The sequence below is a fragment of the Chaetomium strumarium genome (genome assembly GCF_033439665.1).
Source record: "Chaetomium strumarium strain CBS 333.67 chromosome Unknown B0T15scaffold_4, whole genome shotgun sequence".
Lineage (NCBI taxonomy): Eukaryota > Fungi > Ascomycota > Sordariomycetes > Sordariales > Chaetomiaceae > Chaetomium > Chaetomium strumarium.
The window spans coordinates 3129819-3151384 of record NW_026944432.1 but is presented as its reverse complement, the minus strand read 5'-3'; the positions used below and the strand labels follow the sequence as shown (position 1 = coordinate 3151384).

The 21566-nt window shown below is 56.3% G+C and overlaps 9 protein-coding genes and 3 non-coding genes across 12 annotated transcripts; 5 read left to right on the top strand and 7 right to left on the bottom strand.

The window, feature by feature from the left end:
- The first annotated feature begins 195 nt into the window (after positions 1–195).
- Positions 196–2449, top strand: B0T15DRAFT_216207 (cytochrome P450). The gene is made up of 5 exons (XM_062862741.1): positions 196–258; positions 313–651; positions 723–919; positions 1000–2049; positions 2133–2449. Exons 2-5 carry the CDS (start codon positions 432–434, stop codon positions 2244–2246), a joined length of 1581 nt encoding a protein of 526 aa, XP_062721796.1. The 5' UTR covers positions 196–258; positions 313–431; the 3' UTR covers positions 2247–2449.
- B0T15DRAFT_556643 (uncharacterized protein) lies at positions 2450–4403 on the bottom strand. Its single transcript, XM_062870427.1, has one exon. The coding sequence runs from the start codon at positions 4227–4229 to the stop codon at positions 2652–2654; it is 1578 nt and encodes a 525-aa protein (XP_062721795.1). The 5' UTR covers positions 4230–4403; the 3' UTR covers positions 2450–2651.
- Positions 2487–2557, top strand: B0T15DRAFT_t136. Its single transcript has one exon. It is a non-coding gene; the product is annotated as a tRNA-Gly (tRNA).
- Positions 4404–4576: 173 nt separating the features above from the next.
- B0T15DRAFT_511872 (alpha-acetolactate decarboxylase) lies at positions 4577–5296 on the bottom strand (the record flags this gene model as incomplete). Its single annotated transcript, XM_062867943.1, has 1 exon — positions 4577–5296. One exon carries the CDS (start codon positions 5294–5296, stop codon positions 4577–4579), a length of 720 nt encoding a protein of 239 aa, XP_062721794.1.
- Positions 5297–5926: 630 nt separating this feature from the next.
- Positions 5927–5997, bottom strand: B0T15DRAFT_t127. Its single transcript has one exon. It is a non-coding gene; the product is annotated as a tRNA-Gly (tRNA).
- A 431-nt stretch (positions 5998–6428) lies between these two features.
- On the top strand, positions 6429–6522 carry B0T15DRAFT_t137. The gene has a single exon. It is a non-coding gene; the product is annotated as a tRNA-Pro (tRNA).
- A 2510-nt stretch (positions 6523–9032) lies between these two features.
- Positions 9033–10372, bottom strand: B0T15DRAFT_216146 (galactose mutarotase-like domain-containing protein). The gene is made up of 2 exons (XM_062862740.1): positions 9714–10372; positions 9033–9653 (listed from the first exon to the last, which is right to left on the bottom strand). Exons 1-2 carry the CDS (start codon positions 10235–10237, stop codon positions 9152–9154), a joined length of 1026 nt encoding a protein of 341 aa, XP_062721793.1. The 5' UTR covers positions 10238–10372; the 3' UTR covers positions 9033–9151.
- A 123-nt stretch (positions 10373–10495) lies between these two features.
- Positions 10496–13545, bottom strand: B0T15DRAFT_417044 (ATP-dependent DNA ligase). The gene is made up of 2 exons (XM_062865483.1): positions 12353–13545; positions 10496–12306 (listed from the first exon to the last, which is right to left on the bottom strand). Exons 1-2 carry the CDS (start codon positions 13346–13348, stop codon positions 10675–10677), a joined length of 2628 nt encoding a protein of 875 aa, XP_062721792.1. The 5' UTR covers positions 13349–13545; the 3' UTR covers positions 10496–10674.
- Positions 13546–13621: 76 nt separating this feature from the next.
- On the top strand, positions 13622–14959 carry B0T15DRAFT_534064 (COP9 signalosome). Its single transcript, XM_062869410.1, has 2 exons — positions 13622–13938; positions 14167–14959. The coding sequence occupies exons 1-2, from the start codon at positions 13775–13777 to the stop codon at positions 14717–14719; spliced, it is 717 nt and encodes a 238-aa protein (XP_062721791.1). The 5' UTR covers positions 13622–13774; the 3' UTR covers positions 14720–14959.
- On the bottom strand, positions 14960–16434 carry B0T15DRAFT_534062 (programmed cell death protein 2). The gene is made up of 2 exons (XM_062869409.1): positions 16234–16434; positions 14960–16175 (listed from the first exon to the last, which is right to left on the bottom strand). The coding sequence occupies exons 1-2, from the start codon at positions 16357–16359 to the stop codon at positions 15027–15029; spliced, it is 1275 nt and encodes a 424-aa protein (XP_062721790.1). The 5' UTR covers positions 16360–16434; the 3' UTR covers positions 14960–15026.
- Positions 16429–18664, bottom strand: B0T15DRAFT_534060 (chaperonin Cpn60/TCP-1 family). The gene is made up of 6 exons (XM_062869408.1): positions 18509–18664; positions 18351–18445; positions 18272–18293; positions 17979–18215; positions 16932–17931; positions 16429–16872 (listed from the first exon to the last, which is right to left on the bottom strand). The coding sequence occupies exons 1-6, from the start codon at positions 18548–18550 to the stop codon at positions 16634–16636; spliced, it is 1635 nt and encodes a 544-aa protein (XP_062721789.1). The 5' UTR covers positions 18551–18664; the 3' UTR covers positions 16429–16633.
- Positions 18665–19217: 553 nt separating this feature from the next.
- Positions 19218–21065, top strand: B0T15DRAFT_485483 (uncharacterized protein; the record flags this gene model as incomplete). Its single annotated transcript, XM_062866292.1, has 6 exons — positions 19218–19314; positions 19405–19928; positions 19975–20067; positions 20118–20686; positions 20751–20985; positions 21024–21065. The coding sequence occupies 6 exons, from the start codon at positions 19218–19220 to the stop codon at positions 21063–21065; spliced, it is 1560 nt and encodes a 519-aa protein (XP_062721788.1).
- Positions 21066–21566: the final 501 nt, after the last annotated feature.

Below are 21566 nucleotides of genomic sequence, written 5' to 3'. Positions count from 1 at the left end.
AGTACGGAACTAGACGTCCCAAGACACGTTGGACGGGTTGTTTATGTATGTGATAGCCGCCCAGGTTGCCATCGGGGAGCTTGGGGGGGCACCTCTTCGGCCTCGAGTCAGGTTTTGGGAAGATAGTCGGTGATTCATGCATGACCTACTGCATGGAGTGATACTGCAGAGTTTCTATTGCATCAGCATATACAGCTTATCGACATGAAGTAGTATCCGCAGGCATGGGGTATGTTGCTCGGCGTGGTGTAAGTGAAGGTAGGTACTAGGTAAAGACCTAAGTTATATATCGCCCGCTCTCACACGCCCGAGTTCATCCATAAGCAGACTCCATCACCTCCTCCCAAACTGCACAGCTCATTGCGAGGCATCATCACTTCCTATAAGGCATCCTGGCCCTACTATCATCACACTCCCCGGAATCCCTCAACATGACGCTCGTGAAAACGGGGATCGAGTCCTTGGTTGAGCATAGATGGCCGCTTCTCCTCTGTGCCATTGTGCTTTACTCGGCGCGTACGCTCCTGAGGCTTTACAGACTCCGCAAGTTCCGGGGTCCATGGGCAACGGCTTTCTCCTCCATCCCCCATCGGATTGCAACGTACAAAGGCGAATCCCACAGCTGGTATCGGGAGGTTAGCGAGCAGTACGGTACGTCATTGAGTAATGTCTCCTTCCTTCCTTCCCGCCAGCCTCCCACTTACACTGCGTGACTACTGTAGGCCCCATCGCCCGGGTCGGACCAACATCCCTCATCACATCCGACCCGGACGTGTGGATGCACATCAACACCAAGTTGGGATACAAAAGATCGGACTGGTACTTCAAGGCCAACCGCATGGAACACAATCGCGACAACGTCTTCACCCAGACCAACACCAAGCTGCACGACGAGCGGCGGAAGCAGATCGCTCCAGGCGTAAGGCCACCCTTCCCCCCTTTCTTTTCCCCTATCGTGTAACCCCCTTTCTCACACAAACTTTTTAAAAACCGGAACAGTACTCCGGCCGCGAGAACCTGGAGCTAGAATCCTCCATCGACACGTACGTCCTCGAATTTCTCCGACTGCTCCGCACCAAATACCTCTCCACCCCTTCCCCTTCCTCTTCCTCCTCCTCCCGAATCATCCCAGTCGACATCGCCAAAAAGATCCCCTTCTTCACGCTCGACGTGATCAGCGCCGTCTCCTTCGGCCGCGCCTTCGGCATGCTCCGCGCCGACGCCGACATCGACCACTACGCGCGCGACAGCGAGCAGGGCCTGCGGCTGGGCAACACCCTGATGGCGCTCGGCCTGAGCGGGCTGGTGAAGGGGTCGTCGGTGCTGGGCCGGTGGTGGCTGGGCCCCAAGCCGACGGACAAATCCGGCTTTGGCGCCATGCAGGGCGCGTGTTTTCGCTATGTGGACGACCGCGTCCGGAATGCCAGGGAGGGTAAGGATAAACGAAGAGATATGCTGGCTAGCTTTATCCGCCATGGCTTGGAGGGGGATGAGTTGCGCAGTGAGGTGCTGCTGCAGCTGATTGCGGGCTCGGATACCACGGCGGGCGCGCTACGGGGGATTTTGCTGTATGTCATGGCGCACAAGAGGGTGTATGTGAGGTTGCAGGAAGAGATTGATGCCGCGGTCCGGGAGGGGAAGGTGGTGTTGGATGGGAGCGGGGAGGACGACGGGGTGATTTCGTTCGCGGCGGCCAAGCAGTTGCCGTACCTGCAGGCTGTCATCAGGGAGGGCCTGAGGGTGTGGCCGCCCGTGCGCAATATCCTGCCCAAGGATGTGCCCCCGGGCGGGGATACCGTCATGGTGAAGGGCAAGCCGGTGTCTCTGCCCGGTGGTGTCGATATTGGCGTCTCGGCACTGGCCATGCATCGCGATAAGGCGCTGTATGGCGAGGACGTGGATATGTTCCGTCCTGAACGGTGGTTTGAGCCGGATCCGGAGAGGCTGGCCGACATGACGAGAGTCAACAACCTGACCTTTGGCCATGGAAGATGGGAGTGCCTGGGCAAGAATGTGGCACAGATGGAAATCAACAAGATCCTCTTCGAGGTGAGTGACAGACTACAGTCCCTCCGACGCCCTCGCTGGCAGTCCGTTTGAATTTTGAGACTGCCTGCTGACTGAATCCACAGCTGTTCCGGCACTTTGACCTGGCCATTGCGAACCCACCCAAGCCCTGGGATATTATGAACACCATGGGTATCTTCATGACCAACGACATGCTGGTGCAGGTGACTGCCCGCTAGGGGGGCTTTCAGGGGTTTCAACGCAGACAAACATCGCTGGCACCAGGGCTTGGTCCATTTGCTTTCCCGTTTTCGGCCGCATTCGGTTGAACTCCTTACAGTTCTTTGGAAGCCCAAATTGCCAAATATCAGTAGCTGATCTCTAATACTATCATGTGGTGAGCTCAAACCTGACTTCAACTCCACCGCCTGCCGTATCTAGCGCGGAAATCACCATCAACTCCACCATCACAACATCTGGCGTCAGTGGTTTAGTGGTAAAATCCATCGTTGCCATCGATGGGCCCCGCGTTCGATTCGCGGCTGACGCAAGCCCATTACTTTTGTTCCGGAGCCTGACAATTTTGCTTGTCGCCTCTCCGAGGACATACCACAAGCCTGATCTGCTTCTGCTTGCTAGCACACCTAGAAAGCATGCCAATAACTGTTGTCCCGCCATCCGTCTTCCAGTGTGCTTGCATTCCTGCAGTTCGGCCGTTCATGTGACGGCGCGTCACCAAACGGCCACATAGGCACGAAACAGACCTCATTATGGCCACAGCCAACGCACTCCTTCCACCGTGTCCACCGTAGCCTGCCCATCAGGCCTTGCACGGCCTCTCTGGCCTGACGCAGTGCATCCCTGTGCTCCGCCGGATCCTCTACCACAACGCGCCGCACTTCGAACAGCGTCGAGCAGATATCCAGCATCACCGTCTCGATAGCCGTAAGAATGAGCTTGTCCTCCTGCGTGCCCGGGACCGCCGACCAAGTGTAATGCTTCGCACAACGCCGAGCGGACTCTCGATACCCCTCGTCCTCGACCGCGTAGTCGATGTAGGTATTCAGCAGGGAATCCACCTCGCCCTGCATCTCCTCAAGCGAGCCGACCGCCTCCGCCATGTCCCTTATCCGATCTGCATACCGCCCGACCACCAAATCCACCACCCCCTGCCAGTCAACCACCGCCTTCCCCTCCCGGCCCTTCCTTGCCCCGACAACCTCTTCCACCCTCCCCCTAATCCCCCGCAATTCCTCATCCGTCAACCCAACCAACCGCGGCATATCATCATCCACCTCCCCCAAATCCACCTCATAAAACAGCCCAGACACCATACTTGACCAATCAACCACCACCCGGCCCGCTCCAATCCCGCGATACCTCTGCGCCACAGCCCTGATAAACTCAAACCTCTCCACCCTCGTCCGATCCCCCTTATTATTATTATCCTCCCCCTGCCCAAGCACCCGGTGCACCGGCCGACGTTGCGCAGAGATCATCTCCAACCCGTCCAGAAAGCCCGCACACTTGATGATCTCAAACCCGGCCTCCATCCGCACCAGGCCGTGCAAGCCCCAGGGCACGACAACATCGTCGCACAGCGCCCGCGCGCGGCCGGCGTCGTCCTCCGCGGGCGCCGACCGGTTCAGCCGGAGAAGCAGGTCCTGCGTGTCGAGCGTGCCCATGGTGGCGGTCTTGCCGGCCGAGGTGCCGTCGAGGTATAAGAGGTGGAGCGGGGCGGTGGTGCGGTAGAGGTGCAGGTAGCCGTAGCCATGGCCGGGCTGGGGGTCGGGGGATTGAGATTCTTCTATGTGTACAAGCCTGAGGGGGTGTTGCCGTGCCCCCGGAGGAGGAGGGGTTCTGTGGCGTGGTGGTGGTGGTCGCTCGTATCTGGGGTGGGCGAACAGCTCGGCGTGTTCGATTTCAAAGGCGAGCCACTCTGGTCCCGGAGGCGGGTCGGGTGCGGAATCGCCGTGGTACAGGGCCACGCCGGCTGGGACGGTTGCGAGGAAGAGCGACATGCCGTTGTGGTGGAGCGAGGAGCCCCATTGGCGCATGGCCGAGTGGATGGCGTTGAAGATGGAGAAGGCGTTTTGGCGGGCGGCGGCTTCGCTGGGCCCGAAGTTGGTACTCTCATTGTCTGTTGGGGGAAGGGAGGCTGCTGAAGGGAGGTAGGCCGCGGCTGCTAGGCAGGCGACAAGAAGTGATGCAGCGGGTGCCATCTTGCAAGGTTCCACGACAGCACGTCAGCAGTGCGGTTCTCGGTGCGCTCTCCGCCACAAGGTCACAATATGTACGCTTGATTCAAATCATGAAGTCGGATTCGTTGGTCGATGTGATTTGAGGCGTGGGTGTGCTGCTAGATTCATTTGAATCATCCCTAGGAAGAGTGAGCTGACGCGTCACGTTGGCCCACCCCTTTGCGCTGTGCAACGTCCGACTTCAACTTTCCCCTCCGACTTCAATATTGGCAAGCCCAGGGCTGCAAGCATGCAATCCATAGCACAAGCTTTTCCGCCCCATTTTTACGGATCTGTACCGGCAGACACCTCCACATCCGTGTTGAGCTTCAACCCTCCACTGCCTTTATGCCCTGCGCCTGCAATTTCAGGTTGGCCTGGTTGAACTCGCCGTCTTCGGTGGGCAGTTCCAAATGGAACCTCGACATCTGCGCAGCGGCAAAATCCACTGCAACGGCACCCGTCGAAAGGTCCAGGATATGCCCCCCGCGTTGCCTGTCCTCACTAATGAAGTGAAGATGAATCCCCGCCACATTGATCCCCATCACATATTCCGGACACCTGAAGCCGACAATGGTCCCCTTTTCCCGCTCAAAGGTATGCGCCGTCTGCCTGGCGCACACATCCACCATTCCCTCTCGGGGGATGTTCTGCCCGCCCGCGGTCCGGACATGGACCTTGCTGAACAAGCCGTCCATCCTCACCACGAGAAAGTGATTCCTCGCCTCGGGAAACGCCCGCGTCAAGTACTCCTCAAGCCCATCCTTGCCGGATACCGTGACCCGGGATTGGAGCGTTGGGCGGAAGCGCGTCACGGTGGCGAACGGCGTGACGGTTGACGCGGGATCCGTGATGTGCACAACCGACCCGTCGGCTTTCATCTGGTACACTTCCCCGTCCAGCACGATCATCTCGCCCACCATATTGCGGAAGGTGCCCAGGCCGTGGTCGCCGTGCTCGAGGACGCGGGCGATGGGAGTGCCGTGCGAGGCGACACCATCCATGAGCGCCGAGATTATAGAGTACTGGAAGACTTCGTTATCGGCCATGTTGGGTGGTGTCGAAGCGTTCACCGTGCTGCGGCTTTTCGGATGATGCTGCGTGGTTGAGGAATGATGCGGAATCGGTGATGCTGATAATCGTTTTATGAGCGCCTGCGGTGGGCCTTCTGGGTGGCTCGGAATGAATTTGGAGAATCCAACGGGTTCGCTTACTCAGTGCTGATGAGACTGGCAAATGCGTTGCAGTCTCACTCCCATGACGTCGGACATGGAGTGGAAGTGCCATAGCATTTCATGGGGCTCAAAGGTTTCGTTCAGGTATTTCTTCCGAAAGCAGCAACGGGAATACCCGTGATACAGAACCACGGCAATGGGTGGCACCGGGCAGAGGCTTCTTAACCAAACATCAACCGACAGACGACCGGCGGCACCCAGGGATACAAGAACGTATTACGCTCGTTTGCCCAATGGTCGCATAAAGAAACCGGTATTGGCCCTGTGTCCCATCGCAGCACAGTGGCTACCTTAAATGTTAGGGCTCGTCCCTAGCTCCGTTGTTGTTCGATTGGCTTCCCCCACCGAGAGTCGCTGCCTGTCAAACCGCATCAACGACCAGCATCCTCGTCAAAGACAGTCACGACCTCGAAGCTACCTACTCCAGGACGAAAGAAGCAAAAATGCGTCAGCCGCGAATCGAACGCGGGGCCCATCGATGGCAACGATGGATTTTACCACTAAACCACTGACGCTGCGGACATTTCATTGGTGACAGATTCGGCCCGACGGGCATGCTTTTGAGGGGACATCAGGCGGTCACACCCTCCACAAAAACCAGCCCGTAAGTTTGCCGAGAGATTAGAACCGTGAGGGCCGCTGGGACAATGAGAGGGTGTACTCCTCCAACTGCATGAACGGGAAGATATAGCGGCAGCGATTCTTTGCCTTGCTCAAACCGTGTCCAAGGCTCCAGAATCCAGATAACGCAGGGAAGGGGGAACCGTGACACCGGTCTTGGCATCAACATTCCATTCATGATTCCCCTGAAGCCACCCACGTCCAACTCCACCCCTTTCCGCTCAGCCCCACCTGGTCCACAGCGCAGACACCGATGACTCACGAAAACACCGACATCTCCTTGATCATCACTCTGCCTTTCTCCCTCGCACACAACGCAAAGCAAGGGCCGCTGGTCTAGTGGTATGATTCTCGCTTAGGGCTCCCAACCCAAGCATCCGCGCTGCGAGAGGTCCCGGGTTCGATCCCCGGGTGGCCCCTTCATAACGCCTCCTCTGCCATCGTCCTCCCCGGAGTTAGATTATATGGCCTCTCCTTCCCAGTCAAACTGTGAAGGACACAGGGAAGTGGAAGGTAGAGGAGAACAGCATCCTTTTTTGAGAGGGGTCGACAGCTCAAGAGCGCGCCTGAACTCGGAGGCGAGATGCATATAGGACGTCCCTAGAAGATGCCAGTGGAGAAAGACGGTGCAGGCCTAACTGAGAAGTCCAAGTCGGATGGTCTGCTCCAAGATCGACGACGAGTCCTCGTCATGCATGCTCAGCAGTCGATACATGACAGCAGCCATGGACTGCACATTGAACGCGGGGCTTTAACCTCAGGGTCTCGGCAAGCGAGCTTTTCGTTGCCTTCGAAAATTTCAAGGTCACCTCGGAGCTTCACAATCTGGCGGATGCCTTGTACATATGCGTAACGGCCGTGCTCGTGTCACCTATCCAGAAGGATTGGCCGGCCAGGCTAAGGACCACAATAACCATGTCATCAGAAAGTCGGACGTCATCGGAATTGTTCAAGAGCGTCTGGCGAAGGAGGCTCAAGGCTCTACGGTGTCAGTGGCGAGTTGGTAAACCCGCCGCGCGTGAGCGGAAGGGTTCCGAGGGAGGACGACGTCGAAATAATGGCCGTTACGCAGAGAGTTTAGGACAAGGCCCTGGCCGAGCTTGATTTCGCCGGCGTCCGTGCCATCTTGGAATCCCTGAAGGGTTGAAGAGGAACGTGAGGGTTGCATCTCTATCCGAAGTTGCTTACGTACATGAAAAGGGTTCCTTGAAAACAGGTATTAGCTCTTGAACTGCTGTCCTGCGGGGAGGTTCGTACGAATCAATGAGTGCATACCTAGGTACCTAGGTATCCACGCGGGAGATCGCAGGTGCCACTCTGCTGCATGCAGGTTACTGTACGGATCCGTACACTCATACATAAAAGGATGGACTCTGCGTGCTGGCAGGCCAGATTGGGTCGTCGATCTTTGGGAGGCGTCACGAGCCTATCCTTGTTCCGATGACACGATGGGGAAACCGGCGCGCAAGAGAAGCCTGGATGATGATGGCGATCCTGAGGCAAGCCTAGCGAAAAGACAAAGGAGGTTAGACGATCACGAAAGAGTCTTGAAAAAGTCTTCAAGTACGTCGCTTTTGCGGATTACAATCATGAGTCCTTTCGGCTTCTGAACGATGTATTGGGGAGACGAAGGTAGGGGAGAGAAGAGAGAAGACCAAAGCAGGAGTCCCCTTCATTTCATGCCACTTCATTTCATACCTTAGAACAAGAGAGCAGGCGCAAGCTCCAACTTTGAAGGCCAAATTAGATAGAGGTGTTATTGTTGTGCACCAAAACAGTCCAGGGGTGTTGCAGAAACTCAAGACAGAGGTCACAATGCCACATGCCAGGCAAAGGGGAAGTATGGGTACGCAATGGATCAGCGGAAGAAGGGTAAGATACAGTCGTAAAATTGATAATGCACCGCAGGTCTTAGGCACTTACTCCCTCTCTAAGCACCTATGCAACTCAACCAGTGTAACCTCTATTAAGTTGTTCAGTACCTAGACATACATCTTCAAAGACGTGAGCTCCGAATCTTGCAAAGGCGCTTATATGGCGGCGAACATACCAAGACCTAACTTGATTAAAAAAGTCTCGCTTTGATGTGAAGAAGAGAATAGACTCCCTGGTACAAAGAATTTTACAGTCACAAAGGAGGACCTAGTACGTTTGACATTGGAACCTACAGACAAGGACTCATCCATTGCTGATTTCGTTTGCTAGTAATGGCGCCCAATATGCCTTCCGAAAGCGTGCTTAGCTCTACTTTTAAGGACCTCCTCGGACCCGCGTTGTGCGCCGCCATCTTCTCTCCATTCCCAAGCCACTACTTGAGGTGCTTTACCCGTCATCTCCCACATCATCGACCTTGGAAAATCACCTAGGCAAGACGAACAACATCACCCACGGCAGCCTGGTTGAAGAACCACGTTCAAGGTCCTACATCGCCGATCGTATTCTCCACGCCCTCAAAGACGCCACCAAAGCCGCCGATCACTCCGCCTAGCCGCCTAGCCCACTTCCGTCGACTACATAAAGAAAGGAAACACACTGTTGAGGTGGTTACCATGGTTCTATGGGCGCTGGTGCCGGCTTTTCTTGGAGCTCTGGGGTTTGGATCCTTAGGTCCTGTCGGCGGTACGTATCCCCGTTGGATCTATGGAAGATTCGTATTGTATTGCGAGAGATGCAATCAGACTAACGGTGGGGGGTGTTATCGAGGTTCACTTGCGGCGTGGTGGCAAAGTTGGTATGCCGGCTTCGTTCCCCAGAAATCGCTGTTTGCCATGCTGCAGCGGGTCGCCATGACGGGGTTTAGGTGGTTTTGAGTCGGGCAGGACTATGTCGAGCTGGATTCACGGAGGAGCACAGAGGGAACAAGGCCACTTCCACTTCTGTATGTTCGATTCCCTGAGCTGAACCGCCACTACGTGGTCAACGTGGTCAAAAAGGCTGTACCAACATGCTCGCGCTCAGTCTAACCAACGAGGGGAGCACAACAAAATATCCTTGTTCTGTGCACCGCCATAGATGATAGAACTACCTGACTACTTAGGTGCTACTGTACTACTCCTTCCACGCCCGGTACACAATGCGGCAGCCGTACTTCTCGCCCTTCTTCAGCAACATCTGGCTCTTCCACTCGTCCACATTGCACGCATTGACATAGCGGCTCGGCTCGACGCAGAATCCGCTGCGGGCCTTACGCGCCGCCACCCCAGCGACTTCCGGCACGTTGATGTACTTGCCAGTGTAGAACTGGAAGGCCGGCTCCGTGCTGAGAACCTCAAGGTGGATATTCGACTCGGGATGGTGGGCGCTGACAAGCTTGGTCAGGGGCAACGAGCGGGTGTCGATGGGGACGGCGTCGGCTGCCTCGTTGACGATGAAGCAGTCGTCGATATCCGGCTCTTGTGCACCCAACGTGAATGCCTTATTCGCATCGACTTTGCTAAACGGCTTGGGGCCATCGGTCGGAATACCACCGTCGTCTACGGGGAGGTAGCTGTTTGTGGCAAGGGTCACCACGGTACCCTCAATCGAAGGACCGCCGGTAAGATTGAAGTATCTGGGAAGTGGTCAGCGCATCCGTATTTCCCGTGTCGACTATAATGAATAACAAACGTACGAGTGGTTAGTCATGTTGATCACGGTCTCATCCACCCCGCCAACCAGCTCCGCCTCGTACTCCATCCCCAGCACAATCACCTCCTTCCCACCCTGCACCTGCTTGCCAACGGTATACACCACTCTAACCTCCACGGTCCCCGGAAAGCCCTCGTCGCCATCCTCACTCGTCAGGGTGAACTTGACGCTCTCCCCGCCCTCAAGCCCTTCAATGCCGGGGATCTGCCGCACGCCGACGGGCGTCGGCCCGTTCCAGATCTTCTTGCCCCAGCCGACCACGCCGCCGTGCAGGTTGTTGGGGCCGTTGTTCGCCGCCAACGGGTAGACCTTCCCGCCGTTGAGGTTCTCGAGCCGCGCGCCCTTGATCCGGTTCGCTACGCGACCAATAGTCTCGCCAAAGTAGGGATCGTTGTAGCGTTGGTACTGCGACTGCTCGGGGAACCCCTGGACAATGTTGACACCGCCGACGCGCAGCTCTTGGATAATTGCCCCAAGAGGCAGGAAGGAGACGGGTGCATCCGCCATTTTGGGAACCCTTTGGTTTGGCGTGGTGGTTGACTAGGTACTCCGTGCTGTGAGGGTTTGAGGTGGGTGTGGGCGTGGGGTGATGCAATCAGTGGATGCGGAGGAATTGGAGATGGAGGGGCAACCAAGCTCTCGTGTTCTGGTTCAAATCAGATCACTGCTCCCAGGTGGTCGAGAACGGTCAAGGAGACACTGCAGCGCCAAGTTGCAAGACATGCCATCTTTAAATCACTGGCAGCGAACAGGAGGGAATTGAGGTCTTCCGTTCCACATGACGACGTATGATTCAGGCTATATTGCACGATGGGGACAACTTCCCCTCTCGTGGTGGAGAAGCCGCTCCGAATACCCCGCGCTTCGGTGCTTGGATTGCGAAGCGCCGAGGGTTAGGGCCATGGATAACTGCACGCCCAGGGGATGGTGTTGACTGACATCCATCAGGCTTCCATGACCTCGTCCTCATATTCTCCAGCTTCCGCGTTCGCTCGTTGTCCGTTTTGCTCGCCGGCCGCTGGCGCCTTCGCCTCCTGCTTCCTCCAGAGCGCCGCCAAGAACTCATTCGTACTGGCTTCTTCGATCCCTTTATCCTCCCTCTTCTTCAAGAACCTGGGAAACCTCAAACTCAACCCTTTATCCTCCCTTACCAGTCCAATAGCAGCGGTGTAGGTCGGACTTATGGTGATATCCGCAAACGCCACTTCCCAAACCTCCTTAGGCTCAAACCACACATCTGGAACGCCGCCCGCGTACTCCACAAAAGCCGGCTTTTGGGCGTGTGTGTTTTGGGGCTCCCCGCTTTCCTCGCCGTTGTCGTAGAACTCCTTGTTGGCTTTGTAGAAAGCGTCTGTGAAGCCCGACATGCACTTGCAGACTGCTTCGAGGCAGCCTGTTTCTTCGTTGCGGACGGCGAGGAGGATAGGGGACCACCATTTGGCTTTGCGGCCTTGGCCGTGCCAGCCTGCTATGGGGATGAGATCGAGCGTTTCGAAAGATGAGGAGTAGTCCTTTTTCACTTTTAGCCAGGAGTCGAGTCGCTTGTCGGGTTCGTAGGTTGCCAGCAGCGGCTTGCGGCGGGATTTGGCTGGAGGAGGTGGTGCTTCGCTTTCCGAGAGCTTGCCTCGTTTTGGCTTGCGAGATTTCGAACTCGCCTTTGAGTCTTGTGGTAGGTTAACAGGTTGTTCGGGCTCATCATCGCCGCGATACTCCAGCTCAGGGTGATTGTCGAGGGTCTTGACCATGATCCCCTCGCACTTGTTGTCGAGGGCCGACTTGAAGAATTCGAGGACAGTTTCCGAATCCTGCGAAGTGGCATCCAAACTCTTGACCCAAGTGAAATGGTGTGGGATTTCGACGAACAGTGATCGTAATAGATCCCGCCGTCGCCTGAAAGGCTGATCCAGCAGAGACTGGCCGTTGAGATACATAAGATCGAAAGAGAACAAGCAGACATCGATGGTGATGCTCCCGATTTCGACATCTTTGCGGGCACGATTGGTGAGTGTCTGGAAATTCCGCAACTCGCCAGTGGCTCGGTCCACTGCCACGACCTCGCCCTCCAGAATAAAGCTCTGAACGCCATCGCCCCTGATCTTGGGAACAAGGTCCACCAAGTCAGGGTATTTGTCCGTCATTAGCTCTAGATGCCTTGAGAAAATTGAGACTTTCCCGTTGGCGTCACAATGGACTTGCGCTCGCTGCCCATCGTACTTGTACTCGCAGGCAAAATCGCGGCCTTGAAGTTTAGTGAGCATCTCACTCAGATCGCGGGTGATGCTCCCAAGCATAGGGCTCAGCGGGATATGCAAGGTAAGACCGCACCGGACGAGGAGTTCCTCGGAAATGCCGATGTCTAACAACACCGGAATCAGGTCGTTGTAATCCGGATGACGAGCATAGCAAGCCTTGACAAGCTCTTCTGCTCTGGCCCATACCTCGGCGAGCTCTTCTTTCTTCAGTCTGGCCAACGCCTGCGGGTCCTTGATGGAAAGTTCGGACCCGGGAGGTCTGGAGAGTAAGAACGCCCGTGACAGAGCGATCAACATTGTTGTCTTGACGGCCCCAATTCGCAGCTACATCTTGTTAGCAGAGCACGGGTAGGGAGAAGTTAAGACGCACATGCTGGCACAGCGTCCTGACAATGTATCGGCTCTCCTCGCCTCCACGCGCATCCTGCAACAGCCGATCGACTATCCGCTGCTTGACATCACCGCTTCCCTGACCCTGAGCTTTGGCAATCTTGACGAGCGACTGGAAGACGCCTTTGACGGTCAGAGGCTTCGGCTTCCGCAAAGTAAAGCTTTGCTTCTTTTTCGCCTCAAACGCCACATCGCCAGGGTCACCGACTTTGTCGTAAAGAGACTTGAGGGCCCTGTTGTCCAGCCCACAAGCCTGCTTGAGCGCCTTGGAGATCGCAGAACCGCCGAGCCCTAGTTCCATGGAGACGTAGGGTGGTGATATGGCGTTCGTTGCCAGCCAGACGGCAGGGAGGAGACTGGAAGGATCGCCCTCAATCAACAGCCGGACGCAGTTGACGAGTGTGTCGACAATCTTGATTCGGCTTTGCGTTCCATTGACCAGTACGAAGCACCGCGTGAGCAAGGCGTATGACGCATCGCCGCCCTCAGCGGCCCAAGAGTCTCGGAGCTGGGGGATGTACTTGGCGGGGTCGAAGGTCAGGGGACTTTCGTCGAGCGGGATGGATGCGTGCGCCTGATCTTCGATTGCTGCAGCGGAGGATAGCGAGAGGGTGTTCTTGCTCTTGGGTGGTTCAGCGGGAGGCACGACAGTCGTTGACCGTGGCTGTTGATCAATGGCAATGCGCGGTCTATCCGGGAAACCAGACTTCATCTCCGTCTCCGGTTGGGGTGTGTTGTGACTCGATGCACCATCTGCATCTGAGTTCCACTCAGCCTGCAGCTTCCTCGCGAGCTCCTCGTCTGTCAACGTTTCTTCTGACTGCCCTGGCGCCACGGCTGGCTTTTGGATGGATGATCCATCAGACGACGTGCCATTCTGTTTCTGTTTCGCAAAGAAGTACTCAAGTCCTCTTGCAGGGGCGGCCTTCTGCTTGGTATCCGAGTTTAGCTTCCTCTTCTTGGCCGGACTAGGCATGACGGAACGGAGAGTATGCTGATGGATGAGACAGGGTAGCTTAAAATCACAACTCCAGTTTGAGCTTAAGATGGAACTAATTGGGGACGCAAATCATCCATTCTGACTCAATCATATCCAAGTTCATAACGGCATCATGGAGGAAATGCTGCTACCTGACTAGCCGTGTCGTTCGCTCCAATTCGATGACGTTGTTGAGAATGGACGAGGCGCGTTTCAGCCCCGCGAGACAGCCACGGAACCACATGACCGAAGAGGAGGCTGGCCCCACTATCAGCGCTAGGCCATTTCCGGTCGAACACACAAAATCGCACCGATTTCGATACCCCACCATCTCGGTTTTGTGTTTGGGAGGGTTCGAGCTAAACCCCGAGGAGCGAATTTTCCTCCTCCAACCACGCAGGCACCACATCAATTTCGCCCACCATGAACGGCGAAGATCCCCAGGAGAGGCCGGAGCAGATCCGCAACATAATCAACGGGCTCGAGCGATATAACCCACAGGCTGCCGACATTCTCGAGGCCTACCTGCAGCAACAATGCGAAGAGAAGTTCTGCGACTGCAACGCCAACCGGGTGTTGCTTAAGCTGTAAGTTGTAATCTCGGGTGCCGTGACGGAGAAACTAGACTGTTCCTCTTCATGATGATCAAGTCAACGTTTCCTATTAACCAGACGGCGGATCGGGCCTAATCAACCCGACCGCCTATGAGGTTAACTCTATTAGCTCTATCTGAGAAGAGGACTCGCATTTTGCTTGTTTTCCTTATTAGATTCCGTCATGAAAAGTGAGCCATGCTGACCAGCTCCCACCTCAAGGTACCAACTCAACCCGGACCGGATCAAGGACGAAGTGATCACAAACATCCTCGTCAAGGCCATGACCCAGTTCCCCTCCGCTCAGTTCGACCTCGCCCTGCACCTCCTCTCCCCGTCCCACTCCAACCCCGGGCCCAACTCCTCCTCAGACCTTGCCGAGGCCGTGTCCAAGCTGCGGGTACTCAACTCGCAGCTCGAAGGTGCGCAATACGCGCGGTTCTGGGCGACGCTGGACAGCGATGACATCTACGCGGACTTGACGACCGACATCGCCGGCTTCGAGGAGATGATCCGGCTGCGGATAGCCCAGCTGGTCAGCCAGGCCTTCCGCGAGGTCCAGACGAGCGTCCTCGAGGAGTGGCTCGGGTTGGACAGCGAGGACGAGGTCAGGAAGTTCGTCATCGAGACTTGCGGCTGGAAGGTGGATGACGACGGGACCGTGCACGTGCCCAAGAATCCGGAGAACGAGGCCAAGAAGACAGAGATCCGGGAGGATGTAACGGTTGATATGTTCAGCCGCGTCATCAAGAGGTCGTGGGAGGACAGCGCGTAGTGGTTTGGTTGGGGGCGTGCGTATTCTAATTTTGACGAGATGACGGAAAGGGTCAACCGGTCGTCTCTTGCGGCGGTTTCTTCTTGCATCTAGGCGGTAAAAAGCCTCGGCGTTCATGGGTTGTTAACGGCGGCATGGTCACGCCGCGGATGGGATGCACAGCGGTGTCTGTCAGGATTGCCATGGGTTCTATGTCCAGATCATAGCCTCAATGAGGGTGCAGATGCCAACACGACGAGATGACTTGATATGATCGTCTTGATACCTGACATTTCCTTCCTCTTATCGCCTCTTTCTACAAACCATGTCACCTTTTCATCGTCAGCTCCTCCCATTGCACACCGGCCCACTCCTCGAGATACCCTGCCTCCCCTCTGTTCACATTCCGTGGCTGACAGTCCCTCTCGCACACACCCACAATGATAGTACCCCAGTCCATGCCATCCAACCCATCCTCCTCCACCTCCAACTCCTGAATTGCGTGCGGCATCAGCTGGACTTCAAACACCCTGCCCGCGCCACAGTTCCCGCACCTCGGCATCCCCTTCCCAGAGACTACCTTCTCCGTCCCACTAGTATGAAGCAACTTGCCGACCACATCACCCTTGGCATACAGAAGCGGCTGCCCACCGAACTCATACCGGATACATTGCTCGGGGTTCTGGCCCACACGGTCGGCAAACTTCTGGAAGGTCGCATCCATGCTAGACTCGAAGACTTCCTTGTCCTCTTTGCCTCCTCCTCCTGCCCCTTCGCCGGAATCCACGTCCATTGCGGTGTTTGCCGTTGTGGAGACGGCGGTTAAGGGTGTCGGATCCAAGGTCTCGTACTCGGCGTCGGCCAGCCAGCGGATCGGGTAGGGTGCTGGTTGGGCAGCCTCCTCGGGCCAGGGTTCTGGCGGGGGAGGGGGGCCGTAAGTTGTTTGGGGGTTGTTGAGATTCAGAGTTTCGGCAAAGGTTTTAGGGAGGGCGTCTGTTGCTTTCTCGGCATCCGGCTTAGCGTCGGTTGTGGGAGCGATTGATTGGGTGCTGAAGGGATTCGCTGGGGAAGCGGATGATGGTTTGGGGGCGAAAGGGTTGGTGGCGGAAGCTGAGGAGGTCGCAAAGGGGTTGGCGCGAGGGGCGCTTCCCGGTCCTGTGGCCGGCTTCACGCCGAAGAGCGCTTCGCCCAATCCTTGGGAAGCAGGTTTCGGGGTGGCCGTCTCCTTGGGCTGACTACCGTTTCCCGCGCTCTCGGTGGTCTCAGCTGAGACACGGACGCCTCTGATGGCGCGGATGCTTCCCTCCTTCCTTCGGCAGCTCTTCCTCCTGCAGGTGAGCACGTATATCCTGCGCTCGTGGTCGGGGAATCGGTCAGGCAGCTCGGCGTTTAGCTGCACGAGGAGGACCATGAGGTCCTTGCAGACTTTGCATCTTGCAAGAGCAGCTGAAGGTGGCTTGCTTGGATCTAGCCAGTCCTGGACTCGGGGTTCAGCAATAGTCTATCGCAGCAGTGCGGCAACTTTCGAGACATACTGGGCGGCCACCGAGTCGGCTGACCTCCTCGCCATTGGAGTCCGCGGACGCATAGCCAAGCAATACGTTGGTCTCGGTAAAGTCGTCGTCTTCAGCACCCGAGGAGTCACTGTCGTATGGCGCCATTTCTTCACGGAGAGTGGCAGTTTAACAGTTTGATCAAACGGCATACAGAAACACTGGAGTGGGAAGAAGTCGAACAAGAGCTTCTAAAATTTTGGTGGGGTAAATCTGCTGCCCCGCCATCGATTGGTGATTTCAGTCACCGATAAGGAGGCTGAGGGAGTGACATCTCGTTCCAGTACGGCACACTCCTCAGACTTTGGCACGTCCACGTCTATTGGTACAAGACCATCTCTAGCGAGTATCGTATAACAGACGTAGATCAGATGCTTCTCTTCTACTCTTCAGGGCCATCCATACCCGGGCCGGGACCACCTGACCGTCCCATCTGCCTTGCCTTCAACAACTCGTCGCAGAGCAGAAGATTTGCTGCGATGCCAGAGCTGGAAGCAATGCAGTTCCTCAACACACGGAAAGAATCGTAAACACCCTCAAGCGTCGGGTCCATAGGCTCTCCGGTGGCCAAGTCAAGGCCCACGACATTCCCATCTGCATGCTCGTACTGAAGAGCAGCGACTGCAAGGTAAGGAGTTAGCGAGCGTATCTCGAAACTGGCGGATACGGGAAGCACTTACGGGCATCCTGAACATCAAGACCAGCGTTGGCCGCAAGAGTCTTGGGAATGACAAGGAGAGCATCCGCGAACGCCTCGACTCCCCATTTCGCCTTGCCCTTAATAGTCTTGGTGAAGGCGGGGCTCTTCAGGTGCGCAGCACAAGCGACCTGGAACGCGCCAGCACCGGGCACCACGCTCTTATCGACAATCATGTTGTAAACGCTGCGCAGACCGTCCCGGACGGCATCCGTGACCTGGGTGATAGTGTGCTGGTTGGGGCCCTTGATCAACAGAGTAACCGACTTGGGCTCCTTCACATCCTCGACAAATGTGTACTTCTCCTCGCCGAGCTGCTGCTCGTAGACGAGACCAGCCCAGCCGAGAACGTCTGGGGTCAAATCATCAACGCTGTTCTGCGCAACACCGCCACAGACGAGCTGCAATCTCTCCATATTCCTCCTCTTGGCTCTCCTGAGTGCCAGGATACCGTTCTTGGCCAACACATCCAAAGATAGCGGGTCGATCCCCTTCTGGTTGATGATGACGAAGTTCTTCTTGCCATCATTGCCGCACACCTGTTTCTTGAGCTCCACGATCTTCTTCAGCTTAGCATCGACAAAGCGGCGCTCGCTCTCGACAAGCTTGTCGCGCTGCTCGGCACTGGAGTAGAAGAAACCGGAGTTAATCTCTGACTTCTCGTACTCGAGACTGACATTCAGCGTCAAGATGTAGGCGTTCTCCACGCGCTTGGGCATGTCGGGGTGCCTCGCGCCGTGGTCGAGGGCAAGCCCCTTGATGAGCTGTGTGTCGGACGCAGTGCGGTGTTGCATCTTCATGATCTCGATCATGTGCAGATCGGGCTTCTTAGGGGGTTGATAGATGGCCAGGACGGCATCGACGATAGCTGGGGTGAGGCTTTGGGCCAAGCTCCCGCTCAGCTTCGTTGCAAGGGAGGTTCTTGCTACGGAGAGGAGGAGTTCGCGGTCGACATCGCGGGGAAGCTTGAATTGGTCAAGGAACTGCGACAGTCAGCACGGGTTCGTTAACCTTGCTGATATTGACCAACCTTCAGCGCTTCATTCTTCGCAATCTCGAATCCGTCTGTAATGATGCGCGGGTGTAGGCCCTCCTGGATATAGCGATCCGCCTGCTTCAGCAGCTCACCCACAAGCAACACCACCGATGTTGTCCCGTCACCGCAGATGTCGTCCTGTGCTGTCGCGGCCCGTGCAATCATAACAGCCGTAGGATTCTGTATTTGCATTTCGCGGAGGAGAACATTTCCGTCCTTGGTGAGTTTGATCTAGTGTAGGTGTGATCAGTAGCACAGTCTCTCCCCGTTCAGAACCCCGTCCGTACCTGGCCAGCTCCATCAACAAGCCTGTATCGCCAAGTTAGCCAGAGACAAGCACAGCAGAAACCCAGATAGCTGTCGTACATCTTTATCGTGCCCAAGGGGCCCAAGTTCGACTTGAGGACATCCTGGAGACCCTCACCAGCAGTGATGTTGACCCGTAAGGCCTCGCCCCGCCTCTATCAACACGCAGTTAGCATCTCAGCCCGATATGTGCGACTCCGTGAACGGCTTCGGCGTACCCGCGACTCGGCTTTTGGATTGAGCAGCTGTGCGGCAGACATGGCGGCAGTTCCTTGGCAAAAGACACGTCTAACAGTGCGGGGATGGTGAGAATGCGGCGGTGGGTGTAGCTGGAGCTGTCGCCGATCTGGAACTTTTTTTCGCAGTGGTGAATTCCATTCCAAATGCCAAGAGGCAGTTTGGGCGGAGGAGGGGCCAGGCAGCGCGCAGACAGCCCCGCCAGGAGCTCGGACCAACCTCTCAGGAGTCCCATAGCTCCAGCCCAGTGCGTGAAACGTAAGATCGTACGGAGCCAGATGTGAACACCATATGCGGTCCTTCGTGGCGCGAGCGACTTACATCAATTATTTCCTTATTGAGCGCCTTATTCGTCACTATTCATATCTTGATTTGGACACGGCATCTCCGAGACTCGTTTGTAAGCAATGCGTATGACCTTTGTAATAGTCAGTAATTCGTATGGGCCCGTCTCAGAGAGAGACATCAGCCTGCTCAGTGCGCGAGGCTGATGCTCATGCAAGGTTATGTCAATGCCCAGAATTCCGGAAAGCATATAAGCGGCCTCATAAACAGTCCAGGTCCGATGAATTGATGGCAGTGGTTCATCCAACGTCTTGATTCCGCTCAACTGAGAGTCTTGTGCTGCTCCTTCCTTCTCCAACTTTGTACCTTTCTCAAATCTGTCGGCAGGGTACCGCTACCGTCACCATGAGGCCCAGCCTTCACTTCGTCGCTTTCTCCAGCCTCATCGGTGGTGATCTCTGTCAGGAAACAGATCAAGCCACGCGGCAGGTTGCCATCATCGGTTCGTCTCCCATGCCGGTGTACCTCGTCTTGGTTCCATCCCGATTATGTCGTGAGGCTTGGTTGAGCGGCTTCCGCTAACTTGTGCCAGGGGCCGGGCCCGCTGGATCTTCCGCTGCGTATTTCCTTCAGAACTTTGCCTCTGAGGCTGGAATCCACGTCAACATCACGCTCTTCGAGAAGACAGACCGCATTGGCGGCCGGACGCTCACTATCAACCCCTTCGATGACCCGGCCCAGCGCGTTGAGCTGGGTGCCAGCATCTTTGTCCAGGCAAACCAGATTCTCTATGGCTCGCTTGCGGAGTTCGGCCTCACCACGCGGGAACCTGACGCCGATGCAGACCCCATCATGGGTATCTGGGACGGTGACCGCTTCGTCTTCACGATTGACCAGGCCAAGCCGGACTGGTGGAATACCCTGAAGGTCGTTTTGCGGTACGGATACACGGCTCCTCAGCGAACCCAGCAGTTGGCCGCTGCTACCATCGCCAAGTTTCTCCGGATTTATGACGCGCCAATCTTCCCCTTCCGATCCCTGACGGAGGCCGCACAAGACCTCGGACTGGTTGAGGCGACAGGCGTCACCGGAGAGCAGTTCCTGAACGCGAATAGCGTGAGTGTCCACGGCTACGACGGTCTTTCACCCGCTAACAAGCCAGATCTCCCCGCTCTATGCCCATGACATCATCCAGGCCAGTACACGGGTCAACTATGCCTCTAATCTTGCCCTAATTCACGGACTGGATACCATGGTATGCTGACAATATCCCGTCCGATATGTTCCAGTCGATTAACGTTCCAGGTCTCCTTGGCCGCTGAAGGCGCGGTTGCTGTCGTGGGCGGTAACTGGCAGATCTTCGACGGGATGGCTCACAGATCAGGTGCCACCATCGCTCTCAACACGACCGTCGTGGGGCTCGAGAAGAGCCAGGGGAGTGCGTCCAGCCACCCGCAGTACACAGTCTCGACAACGTCCGGCAGCGCCCCGGGGAGTACGAGTGCATACCCAGTCGCGTTCGACAATGTCGTCATCGCCAACCCCTTCCAGTTCAGCGGAATCTCTGCTGCCGAGGGCGTACTTCAGAGCACCATTGACCAGATACCCTACGTGCAGCTGCACGTCACCATCTTTGCTTCGCCCTCCTGGTTCAAGCCTCAATTCTTTGGCCTGCCCAAGTCCAGCAAACCGCCCGGTATGGTTTTGACCACCCTCGCCAAAACCGACAACTCAACTTCTGGGGTGGGAGGGGTTGGGAAAGCGGGCTTTTTCAGCCTGAGCAACCTTGGCAAGGCGGCAAACCCGCAGACACAGCAGCAGGAGTATGTCTACAAGATCTTCTCCCCAGAGAAGGTCACTCCCGGATTCTTGAGGTCAGTCGTCGCCCAGCGCGTTCCATGCTCTCAGATCGCCAGACTAACCCGCTTTCTTTTGTAGTGGCCTGCTCGGGGCAAAGGTTCCCGAGACGTTCACCGGCAAATCAAGCCCGATCTCGTGGTATCATCCTCATGTCTTCCACTCGTACCCCAAGGCGTACCCCCGGGTTACCTTCCAGGACCCCATCGTCGGCGAGGGTGTGTACTACACCTCGGGCATGGAGAGCTTCATCTCAACGATGGAGACAAACGCGTTGATGGGGAAGAACGTTGCACGCTTGATCGTTGACGACATAGTTGCGGCTAGCTCCGACGGTGAGTCGGTCAAGGCCAGAGCGGTGGTCCGTGGGAGGACAAGCAGAACGTCTTGAACTAGAGGTATAGAAGGCCTGCGCTGCTAGGCTTGAATCCAGTGGCTTCGATGGGATTCATTCAATATGATCACTGTTTTTGCTGAGCAATCGCCTATGCAATGACAACTGCCAGTGGTGAGAGAGTGGGTTGCAGAGGTACTAGACAAATACAGCTGGTTAGCCCTAACCCTGGAACGCGCAAATCAAAGGATCAATGACTCAGCAGCTGTCTGATTGTGGCGTTCAAAAGACCTCTTTCCTGCCATCTGCAGCCACAGCGCCACGTCTTTACTTCCCCTCCATTGTCTGGCCAGCCAATTTTGAAGTCTGCTTGTTATGACGCAGCTTCTTTCCGGTTGCACAAAGCCAAGATTCTGCCTGCTGTGCCGAGCTGTCGGAAGACGACCGCAGGTGCCTAATTTATAGAGCGACATTGTCGTCTTCTTTCCTCCCTGCGGTTTCTGCACGCTCCGTCCTCTGGGTACCGACTTCCAACTTTGCGCAAACAGCTCGTTTCCAAAAGC

Coding starts and splice junctions, on each gene's coding strand:
- B0T15DRAFT_417044 (XM_062865483.1), bottom strand. CDS start 13,348: ATGCCTAGTCCGGCCAAGAAGAGGAAGCTAAACTCGGATACCAAGCAG. Junction 12,307..12,352: donor TCAGGACGCTGTGCCAGCAT/GTGCGTCTTAAC, acceptor AACAAGATGTAG/CTGCGAATTGGGGCCGTCAA.
- B0T15DRAFT_534060 (XM_062869408.1), bottom strand. CDS start 18,550: ATGTCTGCCGCACAGCTGCTCAATCCAAAAGCCGAGTCGCGG. Junction 18,446..18,508: donor ATCCAAAAGCCGAGTCGCGG/GTACGCCGAAGC, acceptor GCGTGTTGATAG/AGGCGGGGCGAGGCCTTACG. Junction 18,294..18,350: donor CCCTTGGGCACGATAAAGAT/GTACGACAGCTA, acceptor TTGGCGATACAG/GCTTGTTGATGGAGCTGGCC.
- B0T15DRAFT_216207 (XM_062862741.1), top strand. CDS start 432: ATGACGCTCGTGAAAACGGGGATCGAGTCCTTGGTTGAGCATAGATGG. Junction 652..722: donor GGAGGTTAGCGAGCAGTACG/GTACGTCATTGA, acceptor TGACTACTGTAG/GCCCCATCGCCCGGGTCGGA. Junction 920..999: donor GGAAGCAGATCGCTCCAGGC/GTAAGGCCACCC, acceptor AAACCGGAACAG/TACTCCGGCCGCGAGAACCT.
- B0T15DRAFT_534062 (XM_062869409.1), bottom strand. CDS start 16,359: ATGGCGCCATACGACAGTGACTCCTCGGGTGCTGAAGACGACGACTTT. Junction 16,176..16,233: donor GCCGACTCGGTGGCCGCCCA/GTATGTCTCGAA, acceptor CCCCGAGTCCAG/GACTGGCTAGATCCAAGCAA.
- B0T15DRAFT_534064 (XM_062869410.1), top strand. CDS start 13,775: ATGAACGGCGAAGATCCCCAGGAGAGGCCGGAGCAGATCCGCAACATA. Junction 13,939..14,166: donor AACCGGGTGTTGCTTAAGCT/GTAAGTTGTAAT, acceptor TCCCACCTCAAG/GTACCAACTCAACCCGGACC.
- B0T15DRAFT_556643 (XM_062870427.1), bottom strand. CDS start 4,229: ATGGCACCCGCTGCATCACTTCTTGTCGCCTGCCTAGCAGCCGCGGCC.
- B0T15DRAFT_216146 (XM_062862740.1), bottom strand. CDS start 10,237: ATGGCGGATGCACCCGTCTCCTTCCTGCCTCTTGGGGCAATTATCCAA. Junction 9,654..9,713: donor ATCAACATGACTAACCACTC/GTACGTTTGTTA, acceptor ACCACTTCCCAG/ATACTTCAATCTTACCGGCG.